The following is a 22,311-nucleotide window of genomic DNA, read 5'->3' on the forward strand; positions in this document are numbered from 1 at the left end:
TAACGGTGTGTCCTTTGAAAAACCTGACCTTGCAGATTGAACAAGAAAAATTGGCATCTATGAAAAAACAAGATGAAGACAAAGATAAGAGAGATAAGGAAGAAAAAGAAAGCAGCAGAGAAAAAAGGGAGAGGTCTCGAAGCCCAAGAAGGTATTACATAATGGGTGCACACATTTTGTGTTTGGTTTTGTTTTACAAGGTTGGGTCTCACTTAGGCTGACCTGTAGTTTCAGGATGGCCTCAAACTTACGGTGATGCTTCTACTTCTACCTTGGTTGTATTGAAAACATGCATGTACCACCACGATTATTTTTATTTTTGTGTGGTTGGTTTGTTTTTTTAAGGTAGAGTCTTGCTCTAGCCTAGGCTGACCTGAAATTCACTGTGTAGTCTTGGACTGGCCTTGAACTCATGACAACCCTCCTACATTTGCTTCCTGAGTGCTGGGATTAAAGGCATGTGCCACCATGCTCGGCTACATAATGTTTTATTGGTATTTTAGACCTTAAAGAATTCTGTAGTAGAAATATGCACTGTTACAGGAAGCTAGTAGCATTATTGAGAAGGGGTTCTATTGTAGTTTTCATGGCTTCCCTATGGGATTATGAGCTATTTTTGTTGCCAAGCATTATTGCACATCCCTGTAAACCCAGCTACTTAGGTTGAGTCTGGAGGATCATGAATTTGAGGCCACCCATAGCAGTATCAAGTCTCCTCAAAAAAAAAAAAGCCTAATAATGTTTGTTTTAACTTTTTTTTTAAAGATTTTTATTTATTTGAGAGTGATATAGAGAGAGAATAGGTGCGCCAGGGCTTCCAGCCATTGCGAATGAACTCCAGATGCATGTGCCCCCTTCCTTGTGCATCTGGCTAATGTGGGTCCTGGGGAATCGAGCCTCAAACCGGGGTCCTTAGGCTTCACTGGCAAGCGCTTAACTGCTACACTATCTCTCCAGCCCATAATGTTTGTTTTAAACAAATCATTTGACTCAAATGATCATCACTAAAACCGTGTTTGGTTTTTATTTATTGTTTTTTGAGGTAGCATCTTGCTGTAGCCTAGGCTGACCTTGAATTGACTGTGTAGTCTCAGGCTGGCCTGTAACTCACGGAAATCCTCCTAAATAGATATTTTGTTTATCTAGGCAGATAAGACAGTGGGTGTGTCCGAGCCTCTAGCCACTACAAACAAACTCCAGATGCAAGTGTCACCTTGTGCATCTGCTTTATGTGGGTATTGGGGAATGAAACTGGGTCCTTACTCCTTAACTGCTAAACCATATCTCTAGCCCCAAGAATATTACTAATTTTAAGCATCTTTGATTCCTGGGCATAGTTGGAAATCAAGGTCTAGAGTCCCAAATCAGTGCTAGCCTCCCTTACAATTGACATATTTGAGGCTGGGTTGTTTTTGGTTTTTATTGTTTGGTTGTGTTTTTTGTTTGTTTGTTTTTGTTGGTTTCTTTGTTTGTTTTTTGAGGTAGGGTCTCCCTGTAGCCCAGGCCGAACTGGAATTCACTTTGTAGTCTCAGGGTGGTCTGGAGCTCACAGTGATCCTCCAGCCCAGCTATTAGCTTTAATTTTCTTGTCCTTGTAGTTTTCTCTTGGCTCTCCCTATCACATACATGAAATAGGATATCATGTTTCCACATGGACTGCCTCAGATAAAAACAGTGGGCAAGGGGCTGGAGAGATGGCTTAGTGGTTAAGTCATTTGCCCGCAAAGCCAGAGGATCCCAGTTCAACTCTGCAGTACCCACATAAGCCAGATGCACAAAGGGGCACATGCATCTGGAGTTCATTTACAGTGGCTAGAGGCCCTAGCATGACCTTTCTCTCTGCTGCTTTCTTCCTCTAAATAAATAAATAACAAATAAATAAAAACATATTTTAAAGAAACAGTGGGCAACTTTGAAAGAATAATTCTCATTTTTTTCTTTGACCTCTTCCAATCTGCATTATTCAAAAACCTGAAACAATTGCTTTCATCCTAGACGCAAATCCAGATCTCCATCTCCTAGAAGACGATCTTCCCCTGTCAGGAGAGAGAGAAAGCGCAGCCATTCTCGATCTCCCCGGCACAGAACCAAGAGCCGGAGTCCTTCCCCTGCCCCAGAAAAGAAGGAAAAAACTCCAGAGCTCCCAGAATCTTCAGTGAAAATAAAAGAGTCTTTAGTACAAGAGGCAACATCTACTAGGCAAGTTCACAAATTGATGTACAAACCATAATTTTTAAGCTGCTAGTGGTACCTGAAAATGCAACCTGATTTAAAAAGCAAATTATTTTTCATGTGGATTCTTTTCCTCTGTGTGTGTGTGTGTGTGTGTGTGTGTGTTTGCTGGTGGTTTTTTTCTTTTTTAATATATTTTATTTATTTATTTGAGAGAGAGAAAGAATAGGCATGCCACTGCCTCCAGCTGCCTCAGAAGAACTCTAGATGCATGCATCATCTTGTGCATCTGGCTTACACGGGTCCTGGAGAATCGAACCTAGGTCCTTTGGCTTTGCAGGCAAACACCTCAACTGCTAAGCCACCTCTCCAGCCCTAGAGGTTTTTTTTTTTTTTTTTTTTTTTTTGAGGTAGGGTCTTGCTCTCAACCAGGCTGACCTGGAATTCACTGTGTAGTCTCATTTTGGCTTTAAACACATGGTAATCCTACTACCTCTGCCTCCTGAGGGCTGAGATTAAAGGCGCGCAACACACCTCCCGGCTTGCTTTTTTTTTTTTTTTTTTTAAATTAGAACCCTTCCGTGGTGGCGCACACCTTTAATTCCAGCACTTGGGAGGATCACTGAGTTCAAGGCCACCCTGAGACTACATAATGAATTCCAGGTCAGCCTGAACTAGAGTGGGACCCTACCTTGAAAAACCAAAAAACGAGAGAGAGAGTTTGTTGAAATTGTAGATAACATAAGGAAGTGTCCCAGAGGTGAGTTAGTATGTTATTACATATTGTAACTTGATGCTCCAGCCCTATATGTTGAGGACAACTTTGTTTCTAACCTCCCTCCTTCCCTTCCCCTTCTTCCTTTTTTCCTTCCCTTCCTCTCTCCCTCCCTCCCTTTCTTCTCTGTCCCATCTTTTGGCCATACTGGGTATGCTCTAGTTTTTTTTAGAAGTGTTTGAGGGCAGTCAAGAGAGATGGCTCAGTAGGTAAGAGCTCTTTCCATGAAAGCATGAAGGCCTGAGGTGGCCTGTGAATCATGTAAGCATCTGCTCATGGCTCCTGGAAACAACTCTGGAGTCTGAGACAGGCTGCCTCAAGGGAACATGCCTGAGCTGTGGAGGGGAGCACATTCATAGTTCTCTTCTGGCTGTTGCTCATCAGCACACACACCATGTGAGTGCAAAAAAATACATGAGACTGAGTGGTTAGTTACTCAGTGGGCCCCACTGAAGTATGCCAGAGAAGTGGATTTCTAAATTCCTTAACCAAAGAACCATGTTACTGTATCATTATATTGACTCAGATTTTGAAAAGAGGGGAAAAATATGATTCTATTTTGCAGTGATATCCTGAAAGTTCCAAAGCCGGAACCTGTACAAGAGCTTAAAGAACCTTCTCCAGAAAAGAATGCCAAGAAGGAAAAGGAAAAGACTCGACCGAGATCTCGTTCACGTTCCAAATCAAGATCACGTACACGTTCTCGGTCTCCTTCTCATAACAGACCAAGACGCCGCCATAGGTCCCGATCAAGGTATGTACGTCTGTCTTACAGAGAAGAAACATTTTAGGTTGTATGTGCTGTTTTCTTAGATAGAATCATGTAAATCATTTCAAAGTCATAGTTTCAGCATATGTTACTGAAGACCTAATTCTGATATCATGGCAGGTCATACTCACCTAGAAGGCGGCCGAGCCCAAGAAGACGGCCATCACCTCGAAGGAGGACTCCCCCAAGACGAATGCCACCTCCACCAAGACACAGGCGGAGCAGATCACCAGGAAGACGGTAAGCATTAGAAGTGACAGGTTTTTGATACTTCAGGATCATGTTTGCTTTGGGATAATTTTTATAATAATTTTTTGTCTCACTGGAAGACAGATCTGGAGTGATACACGATGTCTTCTGAAGAGTCCATTACATTTAAACTGTGGTGTTAAGCTGTGAAAGTAAGAAATTCACTATTGCATAGTGAATTTATGTTAACTTTCTCTTCAGGGCCCTAATTAAATTCTGCCAAGTAAAAGAATTGGGGGGCTGAAGATGTAGCTCAGATGGTAGAGTATTTGCCAAGTATGCACAAAGCCCTGACTTTGCTCCCCAGCACTGCATAAACTAGGTGCAGTGATGGTACCTAGTTCTACTACTTGGTAGGTTAGGCAGGAGTTGCAGGTGCACATCTGCTATATAATGAGTTCAAGGATATGATACCTGGCTCAAAAACAAAAACGAGGCCAGGCATGGGGGCGTTAATCCCAGCAGAGGTTGGAGGATCGCTGTTTGAGTTTGAGGCTAGCCTGGGATTACAGAGTAAGTTCCACAGGTCAGCCTGGGTTAGAATGAGACCTTACCTCAAATAATAATAATAATAACAATAATTAGAATTGGTGACTTTTTCATGTGATTTTTAACTTCCAGTTTCTGAAAAAATAGCTATAGGGCCAGAAACCTATTTTCATCATTTTTAAAATAATAATCTGTTTACTATTACACTTCAGTTTCTTTTCCTTGTATAAGTAATCATAGATAGCTCAAACAGAATTGACATAACTTATAAAATCTCTATAATCTTATTTAAACATGCTAAAATACCTTCAATTTCTTAAGCTATATTAAAATGGGCATAAGGTAAAATATTCCAGGATAGCCTGGGTTAGAGTAAAACCCTACAGTGAGAAACAATCAATCAATAAATACTTTGTTCTTGAATATATTATTATAACACATAATGTGACCAACTGTCCAAAGTAGAACCTGGCACACTGGGAAGAGGTTTTTTTTTTTTTTTTTTTTTAATTTCTTGGCAGTTGCCTGATTCTAGAAGGAGCTATGAAGAATAAGCTTTCAGATTATTCTTTAGACAGAAATTTGTTGTTTGTCTTTGCTGCTAGGGTTTGAACCCAGGGCCCCACGTGGTAAGCATGCGATTTTATCACTGAAAATGTACCCCCAGCTCTGGACAGAACTTTGGTTTGAGTCTATGGTAATAAAGAAGTGGGCACATTAAATAGGTTCTCTGATTGTTTTTGCTTAGAAGAAAAGCAATGTTGACGCTTCTAATACAAGATTAGGGGAAACAGCTATTTCTTATTGGAGTTTTGCAGAAAGCATGTTTTAATAGTCGCCTACTAAGCCATTTAGCAGTCAAAATATTTTGCAGATTGTGTAAGATTCCCTTTCAGCCAGTTCTAAATCTCACACTTAAGGTAGGGTTTCTTTTTTTCAGGTTCTCAGGAATTCTTCCGCCAAAGGTGAATTCTGCAGGTACACATAATTGCAACAGAACTTAACACAGATTTTGCCGCAGAATTCGAGAGGCCCCTGCTTCTAAGTTTATGTAGCTAAACAAATTCCTAACCTTGCACACCTTTTTTTTTTTTAAGCGCAACTTCAAGGTTGCTTGATATCTTAATACGTGAATAATACTCTGCCACCCATAGTTTGTATGCAGACTCCAAAACACCAGTATCATTAAGGAAGAAAGCGATGAGTAGTTACTGGATTATAGCACTCAACGTGAAGTTTTCATACCTAGAGGCAAGCACATTGACCAGAATCAGTCTATATTCAGCCTCAGAACTAGCTGTTTCCTATCCTGGGTTAAGGTTTTGTTTCCCGTGGTTTTGGACTAATTTATATACTTAGCTACATAAACTCAAAAGTTGGATAAAAGTAGTTGTACTTTTTGCAAACTGTACATTGTGTAAAGTCAGCCTTCATAGGTATGCAGCTTGTGAAAGTGAATGCTTTGTTCCACAGAAGAAGGCGTTCATCAGCATCCTTGTCTGGAAGTAGCTCTTCATCCTCTTCATCTCGTTCTCGGTCACCGCCAAAGAAGCCTCCCAAGAGGGCATCCAGTCCTCCTCGAAAAACTCGTAGGTTGTCTCCTTCCGCAAGTCCTCCAAGGCGAAGGCACAGGCCATCACCTCCAGCATCTCCACCACCAAAACCTCGGCATTCCCCAACACCCCAACAATCAAACCGTACGAGAAAAAGTCGTGTTTCTGTGTCTCCAGGGAGAGCGTCAGGTAAAGGTAAAAATCGATGTTTTCTCTGTGCTGCAGAGTATGCACTCCACCCACCTTTCAGAGCAGGAGGTCAGCCAGGCGGTGCACACCTCTGATTCCAGCCCTTGGGAAGCAGAGTTGGAGGGTTGCTGTGAGTTCGAGGCCAGCCTGGGACTACGGAGAGTTCCAGGTCAGCCTGGGCTGGAGTGAGACCCTACCTTGGGAAAACAACAAAAAAGCGTGGAGTTAGAGTAGCGGATTATATAGGTAAATTTGCTATAAGGTTTGTTTTGGGGGGCTCTTGGTTTAAATTCTCAGGGGTGTATTGACATGGAGATTAAATGTAAAAGCAGCTTGTTTTTTAGCGATGCCAGAGGGCATCGAGCAGTAGAACAATTGCCAGCTAGCCAAAGGCTGTTTGAGTTGAAGTCACTAATTGAAGTTTGTGTTCTTATGATAAGAACATGTTTTATTACTCTGAAACCAGTTAGCCTTTTTTTTTCTTTGATGTCTTACTTGAGGACTCTGTGTGTTGATTCCTTTTGATCAGGTTATGCTCCAAAGGAAGGACATGGTATCCTCTTAAAAGCTGATGGTTTGGGCTTTAGCTTTTGGCAGGGTTCTTGAGTGTTGTGCTTGCTTAATTCTTCTGATTGGTTTTTGAGGGAGGGGTTAAGATCTTGATCCTGCCAGGCAAATCGAACGTTGTGTTAGGCTGAGTTGTGGTCTATTGCCTTTGGCTTTCTTTGAGCACTAAATATTCATGGAGGACACCTATAGGACCGGATTGAATTATGCTGATGGCAGTTAGGGCTTGAGTTGCACGGACAGCCTGAAAGGTGAGTGGTAGGGAAGTGGGGAGAACTGTACAAAGCTATAGCCATGAGATTTTAAGGAGTGATATAATTTAGCATGTACTGAGGTAGTTCAGATCCCGTTGGACCCCAGAGTGTGCTATTATAGTTGAGGTATAGATAAATTAACACTAGAATGAGGACCAGCCAATACTGGCAATCTGTACCAAATAATTTCAACATCAAATTAATTAGGTAATGCCTCATTAAGATATGGATGTTTCAGTAGGCATGGCACACACTTTTTAAATCCCAGCACTTGGGAGGCAGAGGTAGGTGGGTTGCTGTGAGTTTGAGCCCAGCCTGAGAGTACATTGTGAATTCCAGCTCAGCCTGGGCTAAAGAGTGAGATCTTATATCGAAAAACCAAAAAAAAGAAAAAGATGTTTCAGTAGAGCCAGGTGCTCAGAGTAGCACATGTGTCTGGAGTGTGTTTGCAGCGCCCATTGTCTTGTCTCTGCTTGCAAGAAAATAAATGGTTTTTAAAAGATGTGGTTGCTTCAGTATGGAGCTTTAGGCCCTTTTCTTTCATAATATGTACTCTTATTTTGTACAAAATGGGGGGGTTCCTTTCAGTGTTTCTGGTATGTCCAAATTTGATGCTTATTGTCCTAAGCATTTTGCCTTTATCTTTGAACTTTGCATGTCTAAATATTTCATCTGGACATAAAGCTGTGTAAGGAAAGGAATAAAAGCACTCTAAATGTCCCTATTACTATCTTGGGGGGAAAATTGGTTTTTCCATTTAGATCATGAATAGGAGGACTAAATCTTGGTTAAAATGGGGTGATTGTTAAGGTCATTGGTTACCTTTCCAGGAGTTCATAGGTACCAACCTCTTATATTTGGCATATGCTTAGTTCACATAAGAGCTGGCAGGTATTTAGGTACAAGAAGGGTAAGTTAGGATGGAGGGCAAGGACTAGTTTTGTTTTCTGTGGGATCTGGGACACAGTGCTTCCTTTTTCAAACAAAATTCAGCCTTAACAAAGGGTTATTGTGAGCAGCTTAGAATTTGCTTTATGTCCACTGAAGCATAATATTGGCTTGAGCTATGTGGATATAACCTTTATACTGTGTATTAAAATTAATGCACCTCTCTGACTAAAGTTTGAAGGCTACAGAAGACTTTAATGATGGTCATTAAGAAGGAGGTTCTGGCCGGGTGTGGTGATGCACGGCTTTAATCCTAGGGGGTAGGAGGATCACCATGAGTTCAAGGGCACCCTGAGACTACAGAGTGAATTCCAGGACAGCCTGAGCTAGAGTGAGACCCTACCTCAGAAAACCAAAAAAAGGGGGAGGTAAGAGGTGGAGTCTCACTCTAGCACAGGCTGACCAGGAACTCTGTTATCCCAGGGAGGCCTAGAATTCACTGTGACCCTCCTACGTGTGCCTTGTGAGTGCTGGGTTTAGAAGCGTGTGCCACCACGCTGGGCTCAATATCTTTTTAATTTTTTTTTTTTTAATTTTATTTCAGAGAGAGAGAATTGGCGTACTGAGGCCTCAGCCAGTGAAATGGAAGTCCAGGTGCTTGTGCCACCTGGTGGGCATGTGTACCTTGCGCTTGCCTCACTTGTGTGTCTGGCTTATGTGGGATCTAGAGAGTCAAAACATGGGTTCTTAGGTTTCGCAGGCAAGCAGTTTAACCCCTAAGCTATCTCTCCAGCCTTCAGGTATCTTTTATACATACATACATAACCTGTGTGTATATTTTAATCTTTGTGGGTCCCCCCCTCAGGTGCTGAGGACTAAACCCAGGGCTTTGGTGCTTGCTAGGCAAGTGTGAATCCATTGAGCTAAATCCCTAACTCTTTACATGCATATTTTTAAATTTTTATTTTTATTTATGTGTTTATTTGAGAGAAAGAAGTAGAGGGAGAAAGAGAATGGGTACATCAAGGCCTCCAGCCACTGCAGACGAATTCCAGAGCATGTGCCACCTTGTGCATCTGGCTTTATATGGGTATATGCGAATCTAAATTGGATTATTAAGTTTTATAGACAACTGCCTTAACCACTGAGACATCTCACCCAGCCCTTCATGTATCTTTTTTTGTTATTACTCTTTTTTTTTTTTTGAGGTAGGGTCTCGCTGTAGCCCAGGCTGACCTGGAATTCACTATGTAGTCTCAGGCTGTCCTCAAACTCTCAGCAATCCTCCTATCTCTGCCTCCTGAGGGCTGGGATTAAAGGCATGCACCACCACGCCCAGCAAGTATATTTTTTAAAAATATTTTATTCAGCACTCTAGCCCAGGCAGGTCCTCCTACCTCTGCCTCGAGCGCTGGGATTAAAGGTTTGACCCACCATGCCCAGCCCTCAGTGATTTTGTTTGTTTGTTTTTCAAGGTAGTGTCTCACTGTAGCTCAGGCTGACCTGGAATTAACTATGTAGTTGTTGGGTTGCCCTCCTCCCCTCCCCCCAGGTAGGGTCTCACTTTAGCTCAGGGTGGCCTTGAAATCATGGTATTGCTCCTACCTTTGCCTCCAGAATGCTGGGATTAAAGGCGTGTGCCACAACGCCTGGCTTCAAATGATTTTTTAAAGTTTTAATTTATTTGGGAGAGAAAGAGGCAAATAGAGAGCCATTGCAGGCACACTCCAGACGCATGTGCCACTTTGTGCATCTGTCTGACTTTATGTGGGTACTGGGGATTTAAACCACTCAGCCATTTCTCTAGGCTCCCCCATTCCTTTTTTTGAGATAAGGTCTCATTGTAGCCCAAGCTGACCTGGAAAACACGAGTCCTAGGCTACACAACTCTGTCCCCAGCATAGGTAGTACTTAGTAATCTTACCTCTGAAGTACTGGGATTCAGGGTGAGCTCCACCAACCCCGGTTTATTTGAGAAAAAGCGAGCCAGAGAGCAAGGGGATGTAAACAAGTTCCAGGTACCAGGGATTTGAACCTAGGCCAGCAAGCTTTGCCAGCAAGCACTTTCAGACCATCTCTCCAGCCGAATATTATTTCTTTATTTACGTGTGAGAGCATTAGTCCTTGCCACAGCTACTGAACAGCAGACAAATGCACCACTTTCTGTGTCAAGCCTTATGTAGGTTCTGGGGAATCACATGCAGTTTTGCAGGCTTTGCGAGCAAGACTTGTACCTTGCTGTAGTGATGGTAATTTTTTGTTTGTTTGTTTTTTATTGACAACCCCCATAATTGGAAATAATATCCCATGGTAATTCTCTCCTTCTCCCCACTTTATCCCACTTTACCCTTTGAAACTCTACTGTCCAGGTGATAGTACTTTTGAGTTTATATTAAGTTAGCCTTATAAATTGTGCTCCATGGACACTTGATGGTTATTTTACTATGTCTGGTCATAGAGTTTTACAAGTGAACTTTTAGATAATTGTGAAAGGTTAATAATTAATTGAAACACTACAAAATCTCAAAAATACAGAAAAATGAATTACTCATAACAACGCTATTTAAAAATCAGAGTGGGAGTTTATAATGGACTTTTGTTTGGAGGCATAAATTTAAGACTCGGATACACTATTAATGAGAGATTTAAGTTGGGATGAGATTCTCAGTATGTATTACCACTAAAAAATTAATTGTATAATTTACGAAGTACATGTGAGCCAACTATCATGCAAATTTAACTACTTCTTTTAGAGTTTTTTTTGAGGTAGGATCTCACTCTAGCCCAAGCTGACCTAGAAGTCACTCTGTAGTTCTGGCTGGCTTTGAACTCAAGAAGATCCTCCTACCTTCCTCTGTCTCCCAAATGCTGGGATTAAAGGCCACAACACCCAGGAAAGCCCACAGGGTTCTGTATTCTCCCATACAAATACCAATAGCAATCAGACCTTGACCTTGCTTAACTTTTTTGTTTGCTTTTATTTATTTGAGAGTGACATAGAAAGAGGTAGAGAGAATGGGCACATCAGTGCCTCAAGCCACTGCAAACGAACTCCACATATATATGTCCCCTTGTGTATCTGGTTTACGTGGGTCCTGGGAAATTGAACTGAGGTCCTTTGGCTTTGCAGGCAAACGCCTTAACCGCTATGCCATCTCTCCAGCCCAACCCTGCTTAACTTCTGAGATCAGATGAGATGGCCCATTCAGGGTGATAATGGCCATAGACTTGACCATCTTTTTTGTTGTTGGTAGGGAACTCTCCCTGTAGCCCCAGACTTGCCTTGAACTCATTAGTAGTGGTCCTCCTACCTCAGGCTCCAGAGTGCTGGGATTAAAAGCATATATTACCATGCCTGGCTATTACAATCATATTTTTTTAATGTTTCTTAAGGAAATGGATGCTTATATCCAAGCAGTCTCCTTTGAGGTAGGATCTTGCTATAGCCCAGGGAGGCCTTGAACTCACAGTGATCCTCCTACCTCAGCCTCCCCAAGTGCTGTGACTAAAGCCATGTGCCACCATAGCTGGCTTTAAATATTATTTATTTGTGAAAGTAGATAGGCAAACAGAGACAGAGAGAATGGGCCCACCTGGGCCTCTAGACACATGTGCCACTTCATGCATCTGATTTTCATGAGTACTAGGGAATTGAACCTAGGATATCAGGCTTTGCAAGCAAGCACCTTTAGCCACTGAGCCATCTCTCCAGTCCCTAAAATAATTGTTAAGCCTGCTCTTATGCAGCAGTAACTGGAATGTGTGCATAGGTGCTCTCTTCCATTTTGGAGGGGTACAGTATCTCACTCCATAAACCAGGCTCTGCTACTTATGTTGATGAACTCTATGGAAATGAAGGTCTGTGTGTGTCTTAGGTTGTGAGATTCAAGTAACTGCATTCTGAGGCTTTTCACTGAACATTTAAAAAATCATTCCATTTTAGATAGTGATAACCAAGATCTTATAGAACATTTCTTAATTTTATTAATTTCTTAATATTAACATTTCTTAAAGTGAATTCTTCATGTAGATAGTCACACATATTCTTGTACTAAGACATTTTCTGTATTTCTTTTGGTGGGGGGATTGAGGTAGGGTTTCACTCTAGCTCAGGCTGACCTGGAATTCACCCTGTAGTCTCAGGGTGGCCTCGAACTCAGGACAATCCATCTACCTCTGCCTCCCAAGTGCTGGGATTAAAGGCGTGTGTCACCACACCCAGCCTTTTTATTGTTTTTAAGTGAAGGGGTTTTTTTCCCATTTGTTTTTTAGTGACAAAACATAAAGGTTCTGAGAAAAGAGAATCGCCTTCACCAGCACCGAAGCCTAGAAAAGTAGAACTCTCTGAATCGGGTAAGTCTCACTGAAGGTTCTAAAGAGGGCTTTCCTGTTTTGCATATCTGCTCGTTCCTTTCAGATTAGAAGTTACATAGGATGGCCCAGTGGAGAAGAACTAAGACAAGTCAGTCAGACCTGGTTGGGATGCCTAGCTCCAACATTTAATTGTTTTGTTTGCTTATTATACTGAATTCATTCGAACTTTTTTTTCTCTCATCTCTACAATGGAGATAAGTGCTCTGACAGCTAATTGAAATACTTGGCACCTAGCCTCACCTGTAATAAGATAGTAAGTTTATGTTGACTATATTTAATAGTTGTGTCACTTGATCCAACTAGATAAAGGTTTTAGAGACTGTTTTCCTATTAGGTTAAGTCAAATTACTCATGTGCATAACTAAAGAAACACTATAAACATCCATCTTTCAGAAGAAGATAAAGGTGGTAAAATGGCTGCGGCAGATTCTGTGCAGCAGAGACGCCAGTACAGAAGACAGAATCAGCAGTCTTCCTCTGGTATGCTTACTGAGTCAACTTTTCCACCTCCATAGCTATATATTTAAAAAAAAAGAAAAAAGATGGCCCATGCCAACACCTGTACTTAAGAGGCTGAGGCAAGAGAATTGCCATGAGTTCAAGACCAGCCAGAGCAAAACAGTGAGACTCTGTTTCAAAAAAAAAAAAAATACAAAGCCAGGCATAGTGGCCCACACATTTAATCCCACTACTCAGGAGACAGGAAGATCGCTGAGAGTTTCCTGAGGCTGTCCTCAGACTATATAGTGAATTCCGGGTCAGCCTGGGCTCTTAGAGAGTGAGACCCTACCTTTAAAATGCAGAAACAAAAAGAAAAAAAAAAATTAAAAAGACAGGCTAGGTACATACCTTTAACCAGCACTTGGGAGGTAGAAGCAGAGAATCAAGAGTTCGAGGTCATCCTCAGCTACATAGTAAGTTTATTGAGTTTGAAGCCAGCCTAAGCTACATGAAACACACCTCCAAAAGAAGGAAGGTACAATATTTGCCTACATAAAATGTGTTTGGGGGGATATATCAGTCACTGTGTGTGTCACTGTCTTTGTGTTTTAAATCCTTAAATAAATTTGCATTTAAATTGTTGCATTGTTATAATACATTTGGCTGAAAGCATGGCTTAATGATAGAATTCAGCTTAGTAAATTGTAAAGCCCTCAGTTAGTTTCCCAGAGTCATAAAAAGTAATGCTCCTAGCTGGGTGTTAGCACACACCATTAACCCCAGGACTCAGGAGGCAGACATAGGAGGATTGCCATGAATTAGTTAAAGCAGAAAGCTGCTGCGGGATGGGGAGAAGTTTGTGGCTGGGGAGTTGGCTCAGTGGTTACAGACACTTGCTTACAAAACCTGTATGTCTGGGTTCAATTCCCCAGCACTCCCTTAAAGCCAGATGCACAAAGTGACCCGTGTATCTGAGGTTCATTTACAATAGTATTTATATTTCCTTTGGTCTCAAAGTTGTATACTCTCAAAGCTAGAAAAGCATTATTAACCACCCTGCCCTCCCCAATCTTCCACATGAAGGCTTTTGCTAAGAAGTTTGTTCCTAGATAAATGTTTATGCTTCAGGCACTGTTTGTCCTTGTCATGAGTGTGCTTCATTTGATTTCTAGTGGTTATGCTTCTCTGTAAAAACATACCATTTATTGAGTCATTTGCCTAATTGGTGGGGAGTAAGGCTGCTTTTAGACTTGGACAGGTGTAGCATATGTATTTACAGAACATAGTTGTAATGTTGGTTTAGAAGTGTCCACACAGAAACCTGATCTTTAAACCAGGTACTCTGTTCTTACTAGCTTATGTCACTAACGTGTTTTTTATTTTGTTTTGTTTTTGAGGCAAGATCTCACAGTCCAGGCTTGCGTTAGAGTTGCTAAATAGTTAAGCATAATTTTAATTTCTCTGATCCTCCTGTCTTCATCTCCTAAGTGCTGAGATTTTAGGTGTATTCCATAATGCCTATGCCAGGCAAGCACTCTGCCAACAGTGCTGTGCCCCTGGTCCCTCAGTGATTCTGCAGTGCTTCTTTGGCAGTGCTGGGAATGGAACTGGAACCCAGCGCTTGCCTCTGCTAGGCAGGTGTTGTCACTGAGCTACACCACCAGCCTTCTTTTTTCTGATTTATTTGCTTTTACTTATTTACTGGGGGGGGGGGGGGAGGAGAATGGGTGCACCAGTGCCTCTAGGCACTGCAAATGAACTCTATACCTGCACCACCATATCTGGCTTACACAGGACCTGGAGAATCGAACTTGGGTCCTTAGGCATCACAGGCAAAGCGCCTTAACCACTGAGCCATCTCCACCATCTCTTCAACCCCGCCACCAGCCTTTGAGGCACTTTTTATTTATTTATTTATTTTGAGGCTGTTTCATTCTAGCTAGCCTAACCCGAGAACTTACTCTTTAGCCCTGGCTGGCCTCAAGCTCTCAGTGATCCCCTTACATCAGACTCGGTTATGGCTTACAGATGGGCATAATGGCTCATACCTTTTATCCCAGCACTCAGGAGATTGATGTAGGCTAGAGGGAGAACCTGGCCCAAAAAGTAAAAATAAAAAGGCTTATGGCTTGGGTGCTTGATAATTTGGTCTAGATTCAAGAAGCTTGGACACCTTCTTTAAGCACAGACCTAGTGTAATTTGTTGTGTGTGTGCAATTTTTTTCTTGGCTGTGTGATTACAGACTCTGGCTCATCCTCCTCCTCAGAAGATGAGCGACCCAAGAGATCCCATGTGAAGAATGGCGAGGTAGGCAGGCGGCGGAGACATTCCCCTTCACGGAGTGCTTCTCCATCACCACGCAAGCGCCAAAAAGAGACTTCCCCTCGGTAATAGCCTTCTTGAATGTTTATTCATTGATGTACTGGAGTTGGGATGAAACTTGATAATTTGAAGAGTGGGGCTCGTGACTATTTTATTTTAGAGTTTGGTTAATTGTTCATTTCAAGGGTTTTGTTTGGGTCTGGGCTTTTTTTCTTGGTTCCTAGTTGTTAATAGGAAAGTGTTAAGCTACTGTCTTGCATGATTAGAATAAGCCAGTTAAACCATAGCATTGATTTTGACCATCTTTAAAAGCTTAAAAAAAGATATTTCTGTCAGTGGTATTGAGCTCCATGAAAGTAAATAAATTAGTGAATGGAATTTCTGACACTTGTTTTTCTCCACTGCTCTCAGGATGCAGATGGGAAAACGATGGCAATCGCCAGTGACTAAAAGGTTGGTTAGACACTACTTGTTTTTACATATGAGGTTAATGATATGGAGAAGCACTCATTTCCGGACCTTTGTTTGTTTGTTTGTTTATTTGAGAACAACACAGAGAGAGAATGGGCACACTAGAGCCTCCAGCCACTGCAAACGAACTCCAGATACATGCACCACCTTGTGCATCTGGCTTAAATGGGTACTGGGGAAATAAAACTTTGAATGGGATCCTTAGGCTTCATAGGCAAGTGCTTAACCTGCTAAGCCATCTCTCCAGCCCCCTGTTTTTTTGTTTGTTTGTTTGTTTTTTGTTTTTTGAGGTAGGGTCTTGCTATATCCCAGGCTAACCTGGAATTCACTATGTATCTCAGGCTGGCCTTTAACTCACTATAAGCCTTCTACCCTCTGTCTCCCCAGTGCTGGAATTAAAAGTGTGTGCCACTTGCCCAGCTTCAGAACCTTCTCTGTGAAGATAATCATACTTCCTTAGACTTAGTAGGGAGGAATTAGTATTAATGGTGAACTTAAAGAAAGCAAGCAAAACTATGGAGAAATTTAAGGTGCTAAAAGTAAGGCGTGCATGTTGGTGCATGCCTTTAACTCGAGAACTCAGTTCCAGGACTCAGAAGGAGAAGGCAGAAGTAGAAAGGTAGTCGTGAGTGCGAAGCCGCCCTCAGACTACATAATGAATTACATGTCAACTTGGGCTATAGCAAAACCCTACATTGAAAAAACAAAAACAAGAGCCGGGTATGGTGGCACACACGTTTAATCCCAGCACTCGGGACGCAGAGGTAGGAGGATTGCCGGGAGGCAGAGGTAGAATTGCAGAGAGTTTGAGGCCACCCTGAGACTCCATAGTGAATTCCAGGTCAGCCTGAACCAGGGTGATACCCTACCTCAACCCCCCCCCAAAAAAAAAAAGAAAAACAAAAACGAAAAAAGTAAGGTTTTGGCTGTGTAGTCCAGATAGATAGAATGTGTATTTATATTACTTGTTTGTTTGTATGTGACTATAAGGCCATATAACATTTTAGAACCAACTCCTATACAAAAACCTGCTATTTCAGGCCTGTCCTATATGTGGTAAAGCATGGGGAAGCCAGATCTTGGGACCTGTCATGTTAACATACTATGCTTTCCCTATCTCAAAATCTTGGGCCCAGAAGTGTTTCAGAATTTGGAATTTTACTACATCCCTGATCTGAAAATGTGGAGCTTAAAATGTTTAGTGTAATAAGATATTTATTTGGCTTTATGTGAGTGCTGGGGAGTCTGGGAATCCAACCTAGTTGGCAGGCTTTGCAGAGCCTTCTCCCCAGCCCTGGATGCTCTTTTTTTCAAGGTAGTGTCTCACTGTTCCCCAGGTTGACCTGGAATTCATTATGGAGTCTCAGAGTGGCCTGAAACTCACGGTGATCCTCCTGCCACTGCCTCCTGAGCGATGGGATTAAAGGCGTGTCCCACCATGCCTGTATATGGCTGTTCTTTTTATACCTCAGATTCTGAAGTTGTTAGAGATAGCCTCAGTTTTTTCTTGGAAAGGCTGTTTGGAAGCAGGGAGCAAGTGATTTATACTATAAAGGAAACTGTTTCTTTTTTTAAAAAAAAAATATTTGTTTGAGAGATGGGCAGAGAGATAGAGAATGGGCTCACCAGGCCTCCAGACACTACAAACGAACTCCAGACACATGTGCCACCATGTGGATCTGGTTTATGTGGGTCCCGGGGAGTCGAACCACGCTCCTTTGGCTTCGTAGGCAAATGCCTTAACCACTAAACCATCTTTACAGCCCAAGGAAACTATTTCTTGATAATGAAATAATAGAAACCTAAAGAACATTGCTGGGCCAGGTGTGGTGGTGCACACCTTTAATCCCCTCGGGAGGCAGAGGTAATAGGATTGCCATGAGTTCAAGGCCACCCTGAGACAACATACTAAGAGTGAGGCCCTACCTAAATAAATAAATAAATGCAAAAGGTGTTTTCCCCAAGCTACAATGATCTCTGGTTTCTGTGACACTGCTAATAGGAGAACTAAACACTGGTGCAAAAATGTTACTGGTATATAGTTCTTTTGCTTATTATTCTATGCTGGAAAGAGTCCTTATAACAGTGAAGTTGGAAAGTCATGTTCAGAGCCGGGCGTGGTGGTGCACGCCTTTAATTCTAGCACTTGGGAGGCAGAGGTAGGAGGATTGCAGTGAGTTCAAGGCCACCCTGAGATTACATAGTGAATTCCAGGTCAGCCTTGGCCACAGTGAGAGCCTACCTCAAAACAAAACAAAAAGTAATGTTCAGCCAGGTGTGGGCACATGCCTTTAATCCCAAAACTCTGGAGGCAGGGGTAGGAGGATTGTGTGAGTTCTAGGCCAGCCTGGAACTAGAGTGTGAGTTCCAGGTTAGTCTGGACTAGAGCAAGACCCCACCTCAAATGCAAAAAAAAAAAAAAAAAAGGTTATGTTCCTTGCCCCCACCCCACTGTGTTTTAGGTTGTACATCAAGTTTAATACTGTTAGAAATTATCACTGGGGCCGGGTGCGGTGACACAGGCCTTTAATCCCAGCACTTGGGAGGCAGAGGTAGGAGGATTGTGGAGAGTTCAAAGCCATCCTTAGTCTACATGGTGAATTCCAGGTCAACCTAGACAACAGAGAGATTCTATCTCGAAAAACACAATAATAATAATAATCGTCAGCAGAGACTGGGAAGATGGCTTAGTGGTTAAAGTGCTTCTTTGCAAAGCCTGATTGCCCAGGTCCACATTTCTAAGACACTCACATTAGCCAGACACAGAAAGTGTCTAGTGTTCATTTGCAAAGGGCCATGGTACATTTATATGCATAAACACACATATACAAATAGATAAAACTATACCTTAAAAGGAATTGCCATCAGATGTCTAGGATTAAGAAGGAAATTGTGTATGTATCATAATGAATGTCGGGTTCTTCTCCTATTTAATTTCATATGGGAACCAAGACATAGAACTTAAGACTAATTCTAGGTTCACAGGAAACATCAGTCTTATCCCAGGCAAGAAGTTAGGAACTAGTTGTGTTGACTACTTAGTACATGTAAACTGCTCACTTCAACTGCACATAAACTTAAAAAAAAAAAAAAAAGTAAACTATCTGAATTTTTTTTTTTTTGTTATTGTTTTGTTTTTCAAGGTAGGGTTTTACTCTAGCTCAGGCTAGCCTGGAATTCACTGTGTAGTCTCAGGGTGGCCTCAAACTCATGGCAATCCTCCTACCTCTGCCTCACAAGTACTGGGATTAAAGGCATGTACTATCACGCCCAGCTTGAAAGGTTTTTTGTTTTGTTTTTGCCTTTTTAAAAATTTATTTAACAAAAAGAGAATGGATACGTCAGGGCCTCCAGCCACTGCAGATGTACTCCACACACATGTACCCCCTCATGTGTCTGGCTAATGTGGGTTCTGGGGAAGTGAACCTGAGTCCTTTGCCTTAACTGCTAAGCCATCCCTTGAAAAGGTTTTAGCAAACTAATTTGGCCTGCTTTTAAATAGGTCTGTTGCTTCCGTGTGTGACAGCTCAGAATTAAAGAAGGACTTTATGATTTGCCAGTGTATTTTAGCTACACAGCCCCTGGAATTGCTTTAGTGCTCACAAAATGTTGCTTCTTTGTCTTTAGGATATTGTTTTTAAATCCTAGTGTACAGAAAACTCTTAAACAGTGGTGATATGTTCATGGGGCTGGAGATACAGCTCAGATGTAGCATACATGCCTAGCATACACAAAACCCTAGCAGAACAGGGAAAACTGAGTGACTCCTGGAAGGAGTGACGCCTTGAGCCACTGATGACAATTAAAGAATCAACATGAGGAGCTGAAGAAATGGCTCAGTGGTTAAGGGCACTTCCTTCCAAATCCTGTCAGCCTGGGTTCAATTACTGGCACCCCCTTAAGCCAAATGCACAAAGTGGCCCATGTATCAAGTTCATTTGCAGTGGGAAGTGATCCTGGCATGCCCATTACCATTCATTCATATTCTCTTAAAAAGTGCTCTAAAAACTGCTTGTGTTAATGACTGAAAATATATATTCTGGGGTACTTAATTTATCAGTGCCACTGACTTTGACCCAATCTAATTCTTCCTTGGTTTAGTGGTAGAAGAAGGAGGAGTCCTTCCCCACCACCTGCCAGAAGGCGACGCTCTCCTTCTCCAGCTCCTCCTCCTCGACGGCGCAGGTCTCCCACGCCGCCGCCGCCACCTCCACCGCCGCCGCCACGACGAAGGTACCGGGTCATATAAGCTGGCAGAGCACCTTTAGAGCTTACTTTTTGGTTTTTCAAGGTAGGGTTTTCACTGTAGTCCAGGCTGACCTGGACCTCACAACAATCCTACCTCAGCCTTCCAAGTGCTGACATGAAAGGCATGTTCCACCACACCCAGCTAGCTATATCTTTTATCATGGAAATCACTTACTATAGTGGCACAGCTTAGCCCATCACAGAAGATGACATTAATACGAGTCTTTGTATATGGAAAGCTCAGAACATTCCAATCTATAGAAATAGAAAACAGAAGCCTGATATAGTTTCTTATACCTATAACTCCTTTGGCTCTTGAGAAAGTGAAGTAGTAGGATTTATAGAGAGGTAAGACAAACAGACAATGGGGAAAAGGAGAGGAAGGAAAGAGTATGGAAAACACACCAGGATGTTTATGTGGAGCTGCCTAGGGGAATGAAGCCATTGCAGTGTATGCTTAACGGAGGCACTTTGCTGTGTGTGAATGGTACATCAGTATCTTAAGTACAAAGAGAAAGTTCATTTTGCAATGGAGAATCCTGGTACATAGAGACCTCTTTAAGGTTAGCATATTGGTCCCATATACCTGTTAAATACCTCTGTAATAATCTTGCTAATTACTCAGAACTTCAGTCTAATTCATGAGAAATGACCCAGAGACTTGTCAGGTCATTCTCTCTCTCAAGTTTAATTTTAAAAAAAAAGAAAGCTGTCAGGAAGTACTGAAGGTCAGTTACAGATTTGTGATGATTATGGTCTAGGATCCTGAAACAGATAAAGGTTATTCATTAGTGGAAGCTGTTAGCACTGAGACTTTATAGTTGGATAAAATAGCAGCATGGAAGCTGTGAAGGTAGATAATGGATTAATGGCACATGTTTGCCGTTCCTGTAGTTCTTTTTTGTTTGTTCTCTCGCCTAGGCTGACCTGGATTCACTATGTGGTCTCTGGGTGGCCTCTAACTCAGGATAATTGTCCTACCTGTGCCTCTGAGTGCTAGGATAAAAGGCGTACACAACCACACCCAGCTCTATAGTTCTATAAAGTTTGCCAGTACTCGGGAGGGAGAGATCAGAGGATAGCCTTGAGCTCAAGGCTACCCAAAAACTGCACACGTGCACACGCGTGCACACACACACACAGCATTAGGCGTTATACAGTGCCTATTCCATGGCAGGCAAGGTGTGTTAGGTCTATTTTACCCTTAACCTCCAGTCCTCAAAGTGGCTTTTGGGTTAGTTGCAGGTGAAGCAATGGAGGTTGTGGTTGGTTCATTTGGAATTTTTGGTTGGTGGGGTTTGTTTTGGTGTTTGTTTTGGTATGGTCTCTATCTCAGACCTCAGTCTTAAGCTCTCAAGCCTTTTCCCCCTGAGCTGGAATTACAGGTGGTAGCTACCATGCTGGCATTCTTTTTAAAAATTACCCAGCTGTACTCACCTTGCCTGAAAATTGGCTTCTTGTGGAGGTCAGAGTGTGAAAGACTGAAAAAGGCGATTGTACCTGAATGTTGTATTTGAGGCTTAATTCCCAAGGGGGCCATCAGGGGCTCAACATTTAAGAGGTGATTTCTACAGAAAGGTGGTCTTCTTTATATTTCCTGATTCTGTCGGGTCTTTCAACTTAATGACGGTGCTTTTCCCTAGGACTCCTTCTCCTCCACGCCGGCGCTCGCCTTCCCCAAGAAGATACTCACCTCCCATCCAGAGAAGATACTCTCCTTCTCCACCTCCAAAGAGAAGAACAGCCTCGCCCCTACCCCCGCCCAAGCGCAGGGCATCGCCATCTCCACCACCAAAGCGCCGGGTCTCCCATTCTCCACCTCCCAAACAAAGAAGTCCCCCAGTCACCAAGAGACGTTCACCCTCCTTATCCTCCAAGCATAGGAAAGGGTCTTCCCCCAGCCGCTCTACCCGGGAGACCCGCTCACCGCAACCAAACAAACGGCATTCGCCCTCACCGCGGCCTCGTGCTCCTCAGACCTCAAGTCCTCCCCCTGTTCGAAGAGGAGCATCGGCGTCACCCCAAAGAAGGCAGTCCCCATCTCCAAGTACTAGGCCTATTAGGAGAGTCTCCAGGACTCCGGAACCTAAAAAGATAAAAAAGTAAAAATATTTGATGCTTTTTGGATAGGACTACTTAGATGCATAACATGTAGTAGTCTTTTTGTTTGTTTAAGTATAGTTTAGTTTTTTGTTTTTTGGTTTTTATTAAACGTAGAGAATGGGTGTACCAGGGCCTCTAGCCACACTGCAAATGAACTCCAGGTTCATGCACCACCTTGTGCATCTGGCTTACATGGGTCCTAGGGAATCAGTCTTGGGTCCTTTGGCTTCACGGGCAAATACCCTAACTGCCAAGCCATTTCTCCAACCTCTGTTTTCTTTATTGAGAAGTTAATGTAAGGAGTAAGCTATGAAAGCAAATTACTAAGGCACATTTTAGCACATCCCATTGTTAAGATAGTTGGTTCTTAGCATCAGGTTAAACTAAAGCCTGAAGTTATAAATAGGAAAGTTGGTTTTTATTTTTGCATTTAAGACTGACAGAGC

At 42.4% G+C, this 22,311-nt stretch overlaps 1 protein-coding gene across 7 annotated transcripts in view; it reads left to right on the forward strand.

Annotated features, from left to right (window-relative positions):
* Positions 1-22,311, forward strand: part of Srrm1 (serine and arginine repetitive matrix 1) — a 35,747-nt gene that overhangs the window by 10,605 nt on the left and 2,831 nt on the right. For 4 of the 7 annotated variants that reach the window (XM_004657507.2, XM_045148988.1, XM_045148989.1 and 1 more), the window contains 11 exons: positions 36-151; positions 1,996-2,199; positions 3,513-3,701; positions 3,837-3,956; positions 5,928-6,202; positions 12,178-12,258; positions 12,673-12,759; positions 14,964-15,108; positions 15,455-15,496; positions 19,616-19,747; positions 21,406-21,864. In XM_004657507.2, the coding sequence (XP_004657564.1) occupies positions 36-151; positions 1,996-2,199; positions 3,513-3,701; positions 3,837-3,956; positions 5,928-6,202; positions 12,178-12,258; positions 12,673-12,759; positions 14,964-15,108; positions 15,455-15,496; positions 19,616-19,747; positions 21,406-21,864 (1,850 nt within the window). The remainder of the gene's footprint in view (positions 1-35; positions 152-1,995; positions 2,200-3,512; positions 3,702-3,836; positions 3,957-5,927; positions 6,203-12,177; positions 12,259-12,672; positions 12,760-14,963; positions 15,109-15,454; positions 15,497-19,615; positions 19,748-21,405; positions 21,865-22,311) is intronic. The other 3 variants (XM_004657508.2, XM_045148986.1, XM_045148987.1) reach the window with 3 other exon arrangements.

Source organism: Jaculus jaculus, chromosome 5, assembly GCF_020740685.1.
Source record: "Jaculus jaculus isolate mJacJac1 chromosome 5, mJacJac1.mat.Y.cur, whole genome shotgun sequence".
NCBI lineage: Eukaryota > Metazoa > Chordata > Mammalia > Rodentia > Dipodidae > Jaculus > Jaculus jaculus.